The sequence below is a fragment of the Oratosquilla oratoria genome, chromosome 44, assembly GCF_046742065.1.
Source record: "Oratosquilla oratoria isolate Oo_2021 chromosome 44, ASM4674206v1, whole genome shotgun sequence".
Taxonomy (NCBI): Eukaryota; Metazoa; Arthropoda; class Malacostraca; order Stomatopoda; family Squillidae; genus Oratosquilla; species Oratosquilla oratoria.
Window position 1 is genome coordinate 8,950,302 of NC_134820.1, and position 14,798 is coordinate 8,965,099.

General features: G+C 38.8%; 1 protein-coding gene across 1 annotated transcript; it reads right to left on the reverse strand.

Annotated features, from left to right (window-relative positions):
• Positions 1 to 3,417: 3,417 nt before the first annotated feature.
• Positions 3,418 to 9,168, reverse strand: LOC143022269 (uncharacterized). Its single transcript, XM_076180412.1, has 4 exons — positions 7,440 to 9,168; positions 6,748 to 7,079; positions 5,823 to 6,462; positions 3,418 to 3,563 (listed from the first exon to the last, which is right to left on the reverse strand). Exons 1-4 carry the CDS (start codon positions 9,166 to 9,168, stop codon positions 3,418 to 3,420), a joined length of 2,847 nt encoding a protein of 948 aa, XP_076036527.1.
• Between the last annotated feature and the right edge of the window lie 5,630 nt (positions 9,169 to 14,798).

Sequence of the window (14,798 nt, forward strand, 5' to 3'; positions counted from 1 at the left end):
ATGATAATCTTGACCCGTTTGAATATATATTAGATCACGTCGCCCTCTTCGTTTTTCCTGTGTAAGTTAAGGTGCATACACATCTCTACGTAACAGATTGTTATCCAGTGTTAAGTATATTGATAAAGGCTAGGAACAATATCAAACAAATCCTACATTAGCAATCAAACCCCGCATGTCTTTACATCATAACCGATGTTCTTAAACAGCTTTAGTATGCCTGTGAGCAAGACTTCTATTTCACACATGCCCAATCCTGGATGAAAAAAACACCAGTACCGCTATCATCTCACCATTACTTCCTACATTGAGCAGAACTTTAAACCACAGCTTGTGAACGGTCAGATCGTATATGCTGATGTTTTAGAACAATTCCAAGTACTGAATAAGAATTTTGACTTGGGTGTAGAATTAGGTATATGTAAGGATGTTTGCTAGTCTTTTTTTCTAATCACCAATGATGTTGCCATTGATTTGTGGTACTCATATCTGGGGTTGAAAATACTCAGAATGATAAAAGGTAGTTGATGATACAAGTAAGAATTGCAGCCTTGAGATTTAACATAATGTAACCTAACCTAATTGTTGGTAACTGTAAAGGTGCTTGTCATAGTGTTTTGGAAATGATTGCTGACGTTACTATGAATTTACTGTATCTAAACATGGGCTGGCAGATGATATAGGGAAGGGTTGCAGACTGGCAAACATATTTGTGAATACTTAAAATTATGTAGAATCATAACTACATTATTGTAAAAGATATATATGTATGGAAGAGAATGAAAATGATCTTGTATTAACTTATCTCGTATCGAATACAAGAAACAAAATGAACAAATACCATTGAAAAATCTATTTGCCATGAGGGAGAGAGGGACTGGGTAGGTTAGATATGGTCAGAATAGGAGAATACTGTGCTTGATTTATCGTTTATTTGAACAGTGTTGTCATTTCTTTCATTAATCACTGGCTTTGCATACTTCTCTAAATCGCAATACTTATTTCCCAATGCAGTCCCCAGATGGGGGAGGGTTCATACAAACAAGTGATTTCCAATTGAAATGGAAGACCCAATTTGGTCAAATCAACAGGAAAACTGTTGGGAAAAAAATATATGGATCATGTCAAGAACAGTGACCCCAATGATCCTCATCTAAAGAATGGCTATCCCAACATAACCTAACCCAACCCACAGTATTCCCTAATTCAGATAATGTCAAGATTAGCGAACCCAACATATCTATATCAAAAACAGCAAACCTGATTATAGTAATGTAAAGAAAAACGAACCCAATAATCTTTTAAACAATAGTGAACCCTACTGTGATTGTGTTCTCTAATCTTAGGTATGGTCAGAATTGGAGAAAACTGCTTGTTTTATTGTTTATTTGAACAATGTTGTCCTTGTTTCTCTCATTAATCACTGGCTTTGCACTCCTCTTTAATTCTAAATACTTATTTCCCAATGCAGTCCCCAGACATGACTGGTATGTGGGTTGGGGTTGGTACAAACAAGTGTTTTCTGATTGAAACAGAAGACCCGATTTAATGAAGTCAACAGGAAAACTGTTGTAAAAAAAAAAAATCAAATCTAGTAGCCTGTTGGGTGTTTTGTGGGTATTGGGATTTACATCCTTAAGTGTAGTGTAACTTTGGATAATGTAATACATTTTTTCACCTAATTTACCTCAAGTTCATTACGTGAAGCTCTTGTAAACCAGTAAAGTGATATTTTCTAAAGTCAGGTATTATGTACAAAATGCCACAAGACAAAGGTAATCCCTGTATAAAAACACAATTGCATATTTTACACTTCTATTTTATTTCCTAACACAGAAATAGAAAACTGTACATATGAAATTAAAATAAATCAAGTTGATGACATTAAATTGTTGATGTTTCAAATTGATCAGATGTTGAAACTGGTACCTGCAAAAAATTCCTCATTTGATCTTGGGAGGCTTTTTTGAAAGTTCTTTTACTCCCATCTCCGATGTTTCTATGTAGGTTGGCAGGTTGCATCCTGTGCAATTATTGGCCACATTGTTGTCTTCCCTTTTTAGGGAATTAATGGGTGTCCATACAGAGGAGGTAGTATTTTCCAACCAAGAAAATAATAATGATAATAATAAAATAATAATAAAATGAAAAATAGAATAATAGTTGTTCTACTTTTCATACTGTGCATGATGGCTTTATATTACTTTGGTCATACTCTGATTTAAGACTTCATTTCTAATCAGACAATTCTAATGGTTTAAAATAAATTTATCTATTCTTGTTATCATACTATATATCCACTTAATTTTTGTATGGTTTTAATGAATACATGAAACAGAAGTGCAAAAATATACTTTTTGTGCAATTTTGATAAATGAAATAGAAGTGCAAAATATAATGGTGATTTTATCCTTGATGCATAATATGAATTGTTTATTCTACACCTATAAAAATTGTTTTATGATGATAAGCAAGAAAATGTAGGATAGTAGACATCATGTGGCATTTTGTTGCATATCCTTTCCAACTTGTCAGTTTCTGTATTAATGACCATTTCTCTCATGATTCTATAGATGGACAGTGGGTCACCTATTTTTCTTCTTTGTTCCAGAGTTGGCATTTCCAACTTTAACAATCTCTTCATATGACAGTTTTGAATTTGTTGGGGCCATATTCATAATTGCTGTTCATATTCTTTCAATTTTCTTTATATTCTTTTTGGTACTGGGTGTCCATAATGTTGCTGCATACTGTACTCCAGTTTTGGCCTTATCAGTGTGATTACTAGTTTCTTTACCATTCCTTCATCCAAGTAGGTAAAGGCCCCCTTTGTTGGTCACAGCGGTTTCTTCTATCTGTTTATCAGGTGCAATATCCTTTACGATAATCACTCCAAGGTCTTTTTCAGAACTCATTACTTTCTTTACTTCCTTTGTACCGATTTTATTTTGTCATGATATTCTGTGAGTAACCTGGTTTACAAATATCCTTTTTGTAGTGACAATTCTGTATTACAGACATTTGCTTAGCTAGTGAAACTTCACAAAATTATTTCAATGCTTCATGGAGCACAAAAAAATAAATAGATAAAATAAAAATACATACACATACATGCATATACCAAGGCTTTTTCCCCCTTTCAAGGGAGGTAGCCAAAAAGAAAAAGACATAAAATCATTCCCACCCATTCCATCCCTAAATACATTCCACTCCCCTCCACCCTCCCTCTTATCTTAGTACCTCCCGGATGACGGGTCATCCCTACACCCTGTCCACTGCCCTGGGTTAGAGGCAGCATCGCAATTCACAGCACATCCACAGCAGGGCCGCTTCATTTAAATAAAAATAAAATAAAAGCATGGCACAAGTAGAGAATATTGTTTGGGATCTTACAATTTTTAAGGTTATCATTAAAGATTACTCTGTTAAGTTATCTAGAGAAAGGATGTAATTTAGTGGATCTATTACTGGTGTGTCAAGTTCAAAAATTGAATTATTTACTTGCATTGGGAAGGGCACCAGTTTGTACAGGTTGAATCTAAATTCAGAAGCAAAAGGAACCTCTGTTATTATTGAAGAAACACTTAAGTATGCAGTTTACAAGAGATAATAGAATGATACTTTACTTCACCAAAGAAAGGTTGGAAATTACAATCTTTCTTAGGTGAGTTAATTATTCTTACAAGTTGGGGCATTGGAAGAAGGGAGGACATGACTTGACCAGAATTTGCGACAACTAAATCTTGCACAAAGGATTCCAGGACACACAGGATTCCAATCCATTACTTTGATGATAATTGACTTGCATATTAATTTTGTTTACCTTAAATAACTTACATAATTCTTCCAAGATTTTGTTGTTAAATTCAGCAGCATTGTCTGAAACTGAGATCTTGGGAGTTGTGGAATTACAGATTACTTGTTCATATATTACTGAAGCAATTGTTTTGGCTCTCTTATTTGGAATGGGTTTTGTCAAATGCAAAATCTTGACAGATAATCAATGGCAAGAAATACATATATCCCTTTTCAGACATAGGTAACTCAAGTGTATCTAAGTGGATTTTTCCCGAGGTTTATGTGGTAAAGGATATGATAGCACATGAGCAGACTTGGGTGTATTTCCTTTTACCTCGGCAGTTTTGGGGGTATATATACCGCTCCTCCCCCAACGTCGAGTAGAACTTGATCAGAAGACGTCCTGCGAAGACTACCCACTGCCACTCCAATCCCAAGTCTTCATTACTCCAGTCGCAGGCTACTTGACGTCGGGTCTTCTCATCTTTGCTGTTCTCAAGACCCACCGCATCCGATTGGGCCGGAACGGTTCGTCCATACGCACCCGAACATCGTTACTGTTGTTACGATACGGAGGTGCTGAGCACCTCTTATCAGATGTTCCCCTTCTACAACATTATATTGTACACTTTTGATGGTTTATTGTATTCGCTAACTCTTTTAAAATCCATTAAGGGACTGTAGGGCGCGAAAACACGAAAAATTCTGGAAAATTAACAAATTTTAGGTAAACATTTCAAAAGATTCTCTATGATGGTGGTAACACTTTGGCCAAATATTACAGCTCAATTCCGTTTCTTTTCTTATATATGAAATAAAATAGATAAATTTTTGGCAACCTCTGGCAACCCCATTGCATGAAAAAACATTCTGTATATTGAAATAAAGTCAAAATTTTGATACCCAGTTCTGTTTTGTTTACTATAATTAATATATATGGAGATATCTGGCAACTTGCCCAACACTAATCGTCAATCACCACAAGGATCTCAGTATCTCTTCAAAGCTAAAGGAGAAAGGATGTCGCCCTGTCGCGTATCTGTTAGCCTACCAGTCATGCATGCGATCGTATTATCTTTTTTTCTACCAACAGGTATTCAAAAGATTCTCTATGATGGTTGTAACACTTCGACAAAATATTACAGCTCAATTCCGTTTCCGTTCTTATATATAAAATGAAATAGATAAATTATTGGCGACATCTGGCAACCCCATTGCATGAAAAAACATTCTGTATATTGAAATAAAGTCAAATTTTTTATAGACAGTTCAGTTTTGTTTAAAGTTTTAAACGGAAACGTAAAAAAATAGACAATGTCACGAGTGAGTACGCGACCGGAGGATTTTAAATGCCGGTGCGCTCCTTTAAACTTTAAATGCCTCTCCTGAAAAGTTTATGTTTTTTATATTTACAAGCACCCGGCTCCGCCGGACCTGGCTACGCCAGGTGTGCTTGGCCTTCGGCGAGGCGGGCTCCGCCCGCGGGTGCTTCGCACCCAGCCCTTCGGGCATTGATGATACACATAAAAAAGTTAATAAAACCAAAGATTTTCATCTGCCTTTTACTTAAAACACCTTAGAACTATACATTTAATGTAGTTTCTTCTTTTTTCTCTTGGGTGTGAGTTCTTCTTCGCTGTCCTCTTCTTCGCTGCTATTCTTTCTCTTTACGAAATCCTTCAACATGGTTTTAATCTCATCTATTTCGTAGACAATCTTTTCAAATCTTTCTTCGTTTTTGGTATCCTTAGCTCCGATCTTCTCAATCTTCTCAATCTTCTCCTCAATCTTCTCTCCAATCTTCTCTTCGATTTCTTCAATTTTATCCTCCATTTCCCCTCGACTCAAGTAGTTCTCTTCTTCGAAGAGTTCTTCTGGTAAGATCATCGCAGCTACTTCTCCTTCTGTTTTCTCGAACACAGAACGTGATATGCTGACTATGGATTGATCGGGTTCCTCTTCTGGTATCCTTGAGGTTTCAGAGTTATCTTCAAAGATTAAATCCTCCAAAGAAGAAACTTTACTTTTATCCACATCACAGAACACCTCTTCATAAACGCAATTCACCCAAGGTCTCAACTCGTATTCTTCCCCTTTCTTTGTATATCCTGGAAAAACTATGAGGGAATCGTGGCTTGTAACTCTAGAACACGCTACGTATAGTTGACCGTGTGCGAAGCACTGTGATGAATCCAGTAGCACACCACACTTCTCAAACGTCTGCCCCTGGGACTTATTTATTGTCATAGCGTAACAGAGTTTGACAGGGAACTGGTATCTCTTGAAGGCTACAGGGGTGTCTGTTGCCTCTAAAGTAACTCTAGGAAGTAAGATCTGTGTGTTCCTGTACACACCAGTTAAAATCTTTCCAACAATAACGTTCCTTCTCAAATTTGTTACCATAACTCTAGTCCCATTACAGATTTTCGGAGGGCAAATGTTCCTCATAACCATCACAATTGCTCCTTCTTTCAACCTTAATTTGTGTGGAGGAATGGAAGGGCTATCCATAGAATTGAAAACTGACGCCTGAACGTCCATCCCTTCTATTGATTCACAACCGACATCTACGCTCATGCAAACCACTTCCTTACCAATCACTTTATTGTACACAAACTCGTTAATGATTTCGACGTCGTTGTTCGTGGGAGATATTATAGCTCTCTTTTCAAAGAAAGAGACGTTAAATATGTTCTCTCCCATTCCTCTGTACACTCTTTCAACTAACTCTTCTCTGCTGTCAACTAACACCCCGAAACCTTCTCCGAAGTGACACTCTTTGTACTTTCCTTCTCCAACTTCTAATAATTTCTCTGCAAAGTTTATGTTTTCTTCGTCTTCACTCTTAAGTCGAACGTTCTTTATCAGTTCTAACTCTTCGAAGAAAGGCCAAAAGTAACTTGATTTCAGACAACTGTTCAACTCGTCGTTCTTTCCTCCTCCTCTTACAACTGGTAATATCTGTCTAAAGTCTCCAGCACAAACGAACGTCTTTCCTCCCATGAAAATATCAAGACCGGAAAGGTCCCTCAAAGTGATATCCAGGGCTGAGATTGTGTTCTTATTTGCCATCACTGCTTCGTCCCACACAATCAAAGAAGACATAAGAAGCAATCGAGCTAGTTCGGACTTGTGCTTTATGTTGCATGTTTTTCTTTCGTTATGTTCCATCAGTGGTATCTTGAACATATTATGGGCAGTTCTTCCCCCGTGAAGGACAGTAGCTGCTATACCCGAAGAAGCCACAGCTAAAGCCACTTTACTCTTCGAACGAACTGTGTCTAGAAGAAGATTCAAAAGGAAGGACTTTCCTGTCCCACCAGGTGCATTTAAGAAGAACGCTTTGCTTTTGTTTTCCGTCTCACAACCAACACTTTCAATGATTTTATCGTAACAAATCTTCTGCTCTCTGTTTAATAGAGGGAGAGCTCTCTCCACTGTCTCGGACAATTCTTTAGAATTATAGGCTTTCTCCCTCCTTATCACGTTTGAAGACTTTTCTCCATTTCTGGAAGAAGGTAAGCCGTAGTGGACTATGTTTCCTCCTCCACAATTGAAAACTTGTTCTTGGATGTCGTCAAGAGCATCGAGGTATATTTCGTCGTTGTAATCCTTCAACCCTCTAAGATATAGAAAATCACTCGAGAAGAGATCCTTTGTTTCTTCCCAGATATCTTTCTGGTCTTCTAGATCCGAGAACATTAACATGCTAGCGTAAGTCGAACGAAGTTCTTTGCGGTCATTTGTGTAGTTTATTATCTCCAGGATAGTCTGTTTCCAAGTCTCTTCATCTTTTAAAAGACCCATAGCCTTAACGGCTTCCCTGTAAGTTCCGTAGAGTACACCGTCCACCATCCTGAGGTCTTCGAAGGATTTGGGACCTCTCTTGTGGGTTAGAAGCATTCTCATATAGAACAGTTCTACTGTCTTGTTCGTTACAGCTCTTATCCTTCCAATAGCGTGAGTGTTACCTTTCCTCTCCTCCCAACATGATTTCGGAATGCTGTACTTGAAGTAAGCAGCTACTTCGTTGTAAGTTAGGGTGGCTGCGTATTCGTTAACGCTACATAATTTGAAAAATGCTGTCAACTGAGTTTCTCTGTTTGCCTTCTTTTTTATGTCTGCCTTTGAGGAATCGGCGTTGAAGAATACTTCGTTTTCGTCCTTTAAATGGAGGTCCAGATTCATAACAGGAGGGTAACTACTGTGTATGGGGAATCTGAATATCTTCCAAGTTGCTTCGTTGGAGTTAACGAATCTTGCATCCGTGAAGTTCTTAATTTCATTGATTTCTTCGGTTCCCTCGGTTTTAGTGAATAGAACTCTGTCACATCCTTTGTTGACGTACTTTGTAACGTACGCTATAGCCTTAATAGAATTTGAACACTCTACGTTTATGTGAGAGTTAAATCTCAAGCAAAGATAGGGGTTGTAAGGCACCACCCATGAGTTGTCGATAGTTACTTCCTGTCCCTTTAACTTTTTCACAAAGGAGAAACCTCCTTCTCCCACAGCTCTTCTCCTGTAGAGAGGGTAGCCGTTGTTTCCGAATTTTATCGCTGAACGGCACTGTTTCGGAAAATCTTTCTGGCACGTCCCTCTATCGTTTTTCTTCCCATTACAACACACGGAGCTTTCATCGTAGCCTATGCACGGTCCGTGTATCATGTTAGTGGTAACAATATCATACAGTTCTGGGTGTTTTTTCTTGTCGGGTATCTCGGCGGATATTAGGCTCGAAACGGTATTTTCAGTCACTTTACGTTTCATCCATAGAAGAATGTGAACGTGAGGCAAGCCTCTTTTCTGCCACTCAATGCTGTACAAATGAGCTGAGACTTCTCCGAATATTTTATCTGTTAATAACTCTCTCATTAGTTGGTCTACCTTGAGTTTAAAAACACGACTAACTATATCTGGACGATTACAGACGTTAATAGTGTCGCCGTATAGTGTCAATTCTTTCCATTTCGGATTCATAGTGAAAGTTATGAAAAAATCCGGAGAACCGTATCTTGACACAAAACTTAACGCATCCTGTTGCCTCTCTTTCATGTATCTCGGGCCTCCCACGAAACACTTAGGAAGTAGCACTCGTTGTCCTTTATGGGCTGAATCACTCTTAAGAATATCGGACCTCTCTTTTCTGATTTCATGTTGGTTAAAACGGATATAATCTAATCGATTTGATTCAGCCTTCACGTAACAGTCAATAACGAACCTCTGGAACAATGTTCGACATTGAAAGAGAGCTGTGAAACAGTTCTCTCTTTCCATAAACATAGAAGCGTAATATGCGCACGGAGAAATCTTCTTCTCGTTCCCAGCTTTGTTTGCCTTCAGAGACCGCAAAAGATACGTGTAACCCATATCTCCGTTGGGTATCAATAAAGGGTACTGGAACGGATCATAAAAGAAACTGGTGTGATCCACAAACCTAATTTTATATTTCGAATCCTTCTTGGGACTGGTTATCTTTATTAAAAGAGGATCGTGCTCGTCGTCTAGATTCACTATACCACCCACAGTCACATTTGATGTCGGAAGGTGGTAAACTCCTTTATGTTACTTCGTTTCAAAGTTTTCAACCGCTTTAAGTTGGAGATTCATTTGTGGTATCTCTTTATCTTTTCAATATGCAATGCTATCAGTTCCCTGGAGTTTTCTATTTCAGACAAAATCTGTCTCAAACACTTATTGTTTTCGAGAAGGTAGTTGAATATTATACGAATTATCTCCTCGTTCTCGTTGTACTCTCTTTCTTCTATTTCTCTTCTGGATTTAGTTGATTTTTTCTCCTCGCTTATAGGTGCTTCCAAAAACAACTTAGAGACTTTATAGGTTCTGAGTCTAATTTGTTCCTCTCTACTGTTATAGAAATAGAGATCTAGGAAGTTATCGACAACCCCGTTAGGTCTTCTCCGTGTTAAGTCCTTCACGTCTCCGTTGGAAAACTTTTCTTCGTCCGAAAACATACCTCGAGTCTCCTTGTCTCCCACTAATAACTCTGGCCTCACATAACTGGTTCTGTGGTATATAGCACCCTTTATCTTGTACACCATAGCTTTTTCAGCTGCATTTTCCAATTTCTTGGATGTTGCAAAGGAACTGAAACTAAAGACAGTATTAAACCCGATTGTGTTCTTAAGAAATCTTTTAGAAAGAGGGGTAACACCTTCAAATAGTGATTTGAACTCTTCGTTTTTTATCTCAGAGGGTTTCACAGCTGGGATTTGTCCCGATCTACAACACAAACCCTCTGTCTCCCTTTTCCACCTTAAAGCATCACAGTACTTGCACTTTACGTCGCCAAGTTTTCCAATGCTGTGTTCCACAACGTCGTAGGTGTCCCTTATTCGTGCTTTCAAACCACTACAGTCTTCTTCGTAATCCGTCATTTCAAGCTTTATCCCCCCTTCCCAATGTTCCTTCTTTTCCTCCCGGACTTTTTCGAGTAACTTCTTATCTTCTTCTGTTACTAACATTATTCCTTTCTCTTGTCTTGCTAGTATCTCTTTGTATTTCTTCATTTTCTCTCTGTTATTTTCTCTATTGGCTCTAAACGTCTCTGTCTCGAGAAGTCTTTGTTCCCTCTCTTCCTTTTTCCTCCTTGAAGCTTCTACGGCCTCGAGTCTCTTTCTCTCTAATTCCTTCGCCTTTGCTGTAGCTTCTCTTTCCTTTTCTTCGGCTAACTTCTTCTTTCGTTCAGCTTCCTCCTTTCTCCGCTCTGTTCTTTCTTTCTCTTCTGCTTCTAACTGTATTCTTTTCTTCTTCTGTTCTGTTGAGCAGTAGTCGTTTTGAGTTGAGCAGTAGTCGTCACTCAGGTCAGGTCAAACCGGGTAGCTGCTTCAGTTAGCGATATGGCGAGTGAATGTGTCACTGTGTTCAGCGCCGAAGAGGTACAATCTCTATTTAGTAGAATTGAAGCCTTGGAGGATGCTGTTAAGTGCCTTAAGGAGGAGAATAGAGTTCTCCGCTCGAAGGCCCATGATACGGAAGGCAATATTAGCGATGAGCATGGATGGAATACGGTGAGAAATAAGATGCGGAAAAGTGGAAAAAATTCCTCACCAGCCCCACTGAAATGCAAAAACTCGTTTCAAGTGCTGGCAAATCTGCAGGAAGAAGGAACTAATGAAATCCAAGAGAAGAAGAAAAGGGCAGACGCTGGATCCCTGCCCACAGGTAAGATTTTGGTAGTAGGAGACAGTCAAGTGAGGTATTTAGACAGGGTTTTCTGCGACAAAGATAGGAAGCATAGGACGCAGGTGTGTTTCCCCGGCGCGGGCATAGGTGATGTTAGAGATAGGATTGAAGAGTGTCTAGTAGGGGAAGGAAAGGACCCAGTAGTTTGCTTAAGTGCCGGAGGAAATGATATAGGTAAGGTAGGGAGTGAGGAATTATTTGCGCGGTACCGAGATGCGCTAGACAAGATCAGAAATAGGGGAGGTGTTCCTGTAGTATGTGGAATCCTTCCGAGGCGTAGAGTTGGAGGCATGTGGCATTCCAGGGCTATTGCAATGAATTGCAGGCTGGCAAAACATTGTAAGGCTAATGGATGGGCATTTGTCGACAACTGGGACCGCTTTTATGGTAAGAATCACCTATACACAAGGGACGGAGTGCACTTGTCTCCCAAAGGATTTCGGCTCCTTGCTGAATCCCTTGAGCGAGAAGTAGGCATCCTACAGGGTTTTTTCGGGTAGATTATGTGGGAGTAGGGGGGAAAGTATCGGAATATAGTTTAGGAAATAGAAACAACTTAGAGGACTGTACAAAAAATCACCAAAGCAGGTGGAGGGAAGATAAACTTAAAGTTTACTATACAAATAGTAGGAGCATAATTAACAAAATTGATTTGCTGCGAGGTAAAGCATGCGTAGAAAATTTCGATATTATAGCCATTACTGAATCCTGGATCAACATGGCTGATAAACATTTCCTTCCGGAAATCGAAATAGAAGGATATAAGTTTTTTCATAAGGATAGGGTCGGCAGGAATGGGGGAGGTGTAGCACTTTTCGTTAAAAATACATTAAACTGTATTATCAACAATTCGATTAAGGAAGAGGACTGTACGGAATCTATTTGGGTAGAGATTATAGGCAAGAATAAGAAAGTTATTATTGGCGTCTTGTATAGACCTCCTAACCTTAGCATTGAGCAGACTGATTCCCTAATTCATGAAATTCACAGAGCGTCCCAGTACAAAAACGTTGTAATCATGGGAGATTTTAACTATAGAAACATTGACTGGGAAACTTTAATAGGAGATCATGAAGCGAAACAATTCCTAGATGTGGTGCAGGATAATTTCCTAAAACAAATGATTACCGATCCTACGAGGGGACAAAATACCCTGGACTTAATTCTAACAAATAATGAGCACCAAATTAGCAGCATAATAGTGGGCGATAGTCTAGGCTTTAGCGATCATCAAGAAATAAGATTTAATATTATTTGGGAAAAAATAAAAAGTACAAATAACGTTCAAGTACCAGACTTCAGGAAAGCAAACTTTGACAATATAAAAACCTATTTGAAATTGAATACGAAAAACAATCCGGACGTTTCAAACATTCTTGATTCTCGTTGCGGGGCTGATAATCAGAAGTGGGTCAAGGAGGATACGCGTACCTTGGGTCAGGTCTGGGTCAAAGAGAGAACTACGCATACCTTAAGTCAGGTCTGGGTCAAAGAGAGTGATGCGCGTGCCTTGGGTCAGGTCGATTCGGGGCGACGGCCCAAAAATCAGGTCAGTACTTTGGATGAGATGTATAGCAATCTGGCAGATCTAATTATTAATGCACAAAACACATTTATCCCCCTAAAGTCAATACGAAAAAATAGTAATACTCCCAAATGGATGACGGACAGATTGAAACATGAGATCGGAATTAAAAGAGGACTTTACGTAAAAATAAAAAACGGGGAATCACACCTTAGATCAAGATATAACGAAATGGCAAAGCTGGTTAAAAGGAATACACGTTCAGCGAAACGTAATTATGAAATCAAGGTTGCCAGTCAAGCAAAATCCAACCCAAAGGGTTTCTTTCACCTCTATAGAACAAAAAATAAAGAAAGAATAGGACCAATTAAAAACGATGAAAATGTCATGATAGAATCGGAAGAAAAAATGAGTGAGGAGTTTAACAATTATTTTCTATCGGTGTTTACTAATGAGAGGTTAGATAAAGTACCTGACTGTGATCCGATTTTCAGAGGGGATGAAGAAAATAGCCTAACTAATATCAGCATTAGTAAAGAAGAAGTTATCAAGCAGATTGACAGACTTAAAGCTACAAAATCTCCGGGTCCGGACGAAATTTTTCCAAGAATGCTTAAGGAGTGTAGATTTGAAATCTGCGACCGGTTAACTGAAATATTCAATAAATCGGTAGACACTGGTTCTGTTCCAACTGCTTGGAGGCAGGCAAACGTTGTTCCTGTTTTTAAGAAGGGAGATAGATCGACCATATGCAACTACAGGCCAATCAGTTTGACGTCGGTTATAGGAAAGATGCTTGAATCAATAATAGTAAATAGACTCAGAGAACACATTGAAGGGCATAATTTAATTCGTGATTCACAGCATGGTTTCTCCAAAGGTAAGTCATGCGTAACTAATCTTCTATCCTTTTACACTAAGGTATATAAGGCATCAGACAACAATGAAAATTACGATGTTATTTACCTTGACTTTAGCAAAGCGTTCGACAAAGTGCCACACCAGAGACTACTAAATAAAATCAAAGCCCATGGCATAGGAGGAAAAGTGTTAGAATGGATTAGAGCTTGGATTAGTAACAGAAAACAGCGGGTCACCATAAATGGAATAAAATCTAGGTGGGGCAATGTTACTAGCGGGGTCCCCCAGGGCTCGGTTTTGGGTCCCTTATTGTTCATTATGTATATAAACGACTTAGACGATGGGTTAAATAGTGATGTTAGTAAGTTTGCGGACGACACTAAAATAGGACGCCTAATTAGGTCAGGAGAAGACGCCCAGATTCTGCAGGATGATCTTGATAAACTGTTAACATGGTCGGTGAAATGGCAAATGAACTTCAATATCTCTAAGTGTAGCGTGTTAAACGTAGGGCTACACAACCCCGAAAATAGATACAACTTAGATGACACGGTTTTAGAAAAATCTGAGTGCGAGAGGGACTTGGGAGTTCTGGTGAGTCCGGACCTTAAAACCAGGAAGCAGTGCATTAGCGCCAGAAATAAAGCAAACAGAGCATTAGGCTTCATTGCTAGGACGGTAACAAATAGAAGTGCAGAGGTAATTATTAAACTCTATCTAGCAATAGTTAGACCCATCCTGGACTATGCGGTACAGTTTTGGTCTCCGTCCTACAAAATGGACATAAATTCACTAGAATCAGTACAGAGAAGAATGACCAAAATGATACAAGGACTCGGAAATTTGCCTTACGAAGAGAGGCTTAGGCACCTAAACTTACACTCTCTGGAAAGACGCAGAGTGCGGGGTGATCTAATAGAAGTGTTCAAGTGGATCAAAGGCTATAACAAGGGTGATGCAAACAAGGTCATCATAATAAAACAACAGGGCAGGACTCGCAGTAATGGGTATAAACTGGACAAATTTAGATTTAAGAAGGTAATAGGCAAGAATTGGTTTACAAATAGGGTGGTCGATGAATGGAATAAACTTAGTAACCACGTAGTAAGCGCTGAAACTATCAGTTGTTTTAAAAAACGATTAGACAACTTTATGGATGGGGACGACAGGTGGTGATGGATACGGAGCTGCCTAGTGTAGGCCTTATGGTCTTTTGCAGTCTCCTTTATTTCTTATGTTCTTATGTTCTTATGTTCTCTTTGGACCTTCTTTATAGCGTGTTTGTTCCGTTCAAGGTAGTGCTTCTGGTACGCCTTATGGCACCACTTTCCTCCGTTATTGGCATAACTCTTGTATCCCGCAAAGTAATGCTTAATGAAATTATCTGACGTTTCTTCATTAATCGCTT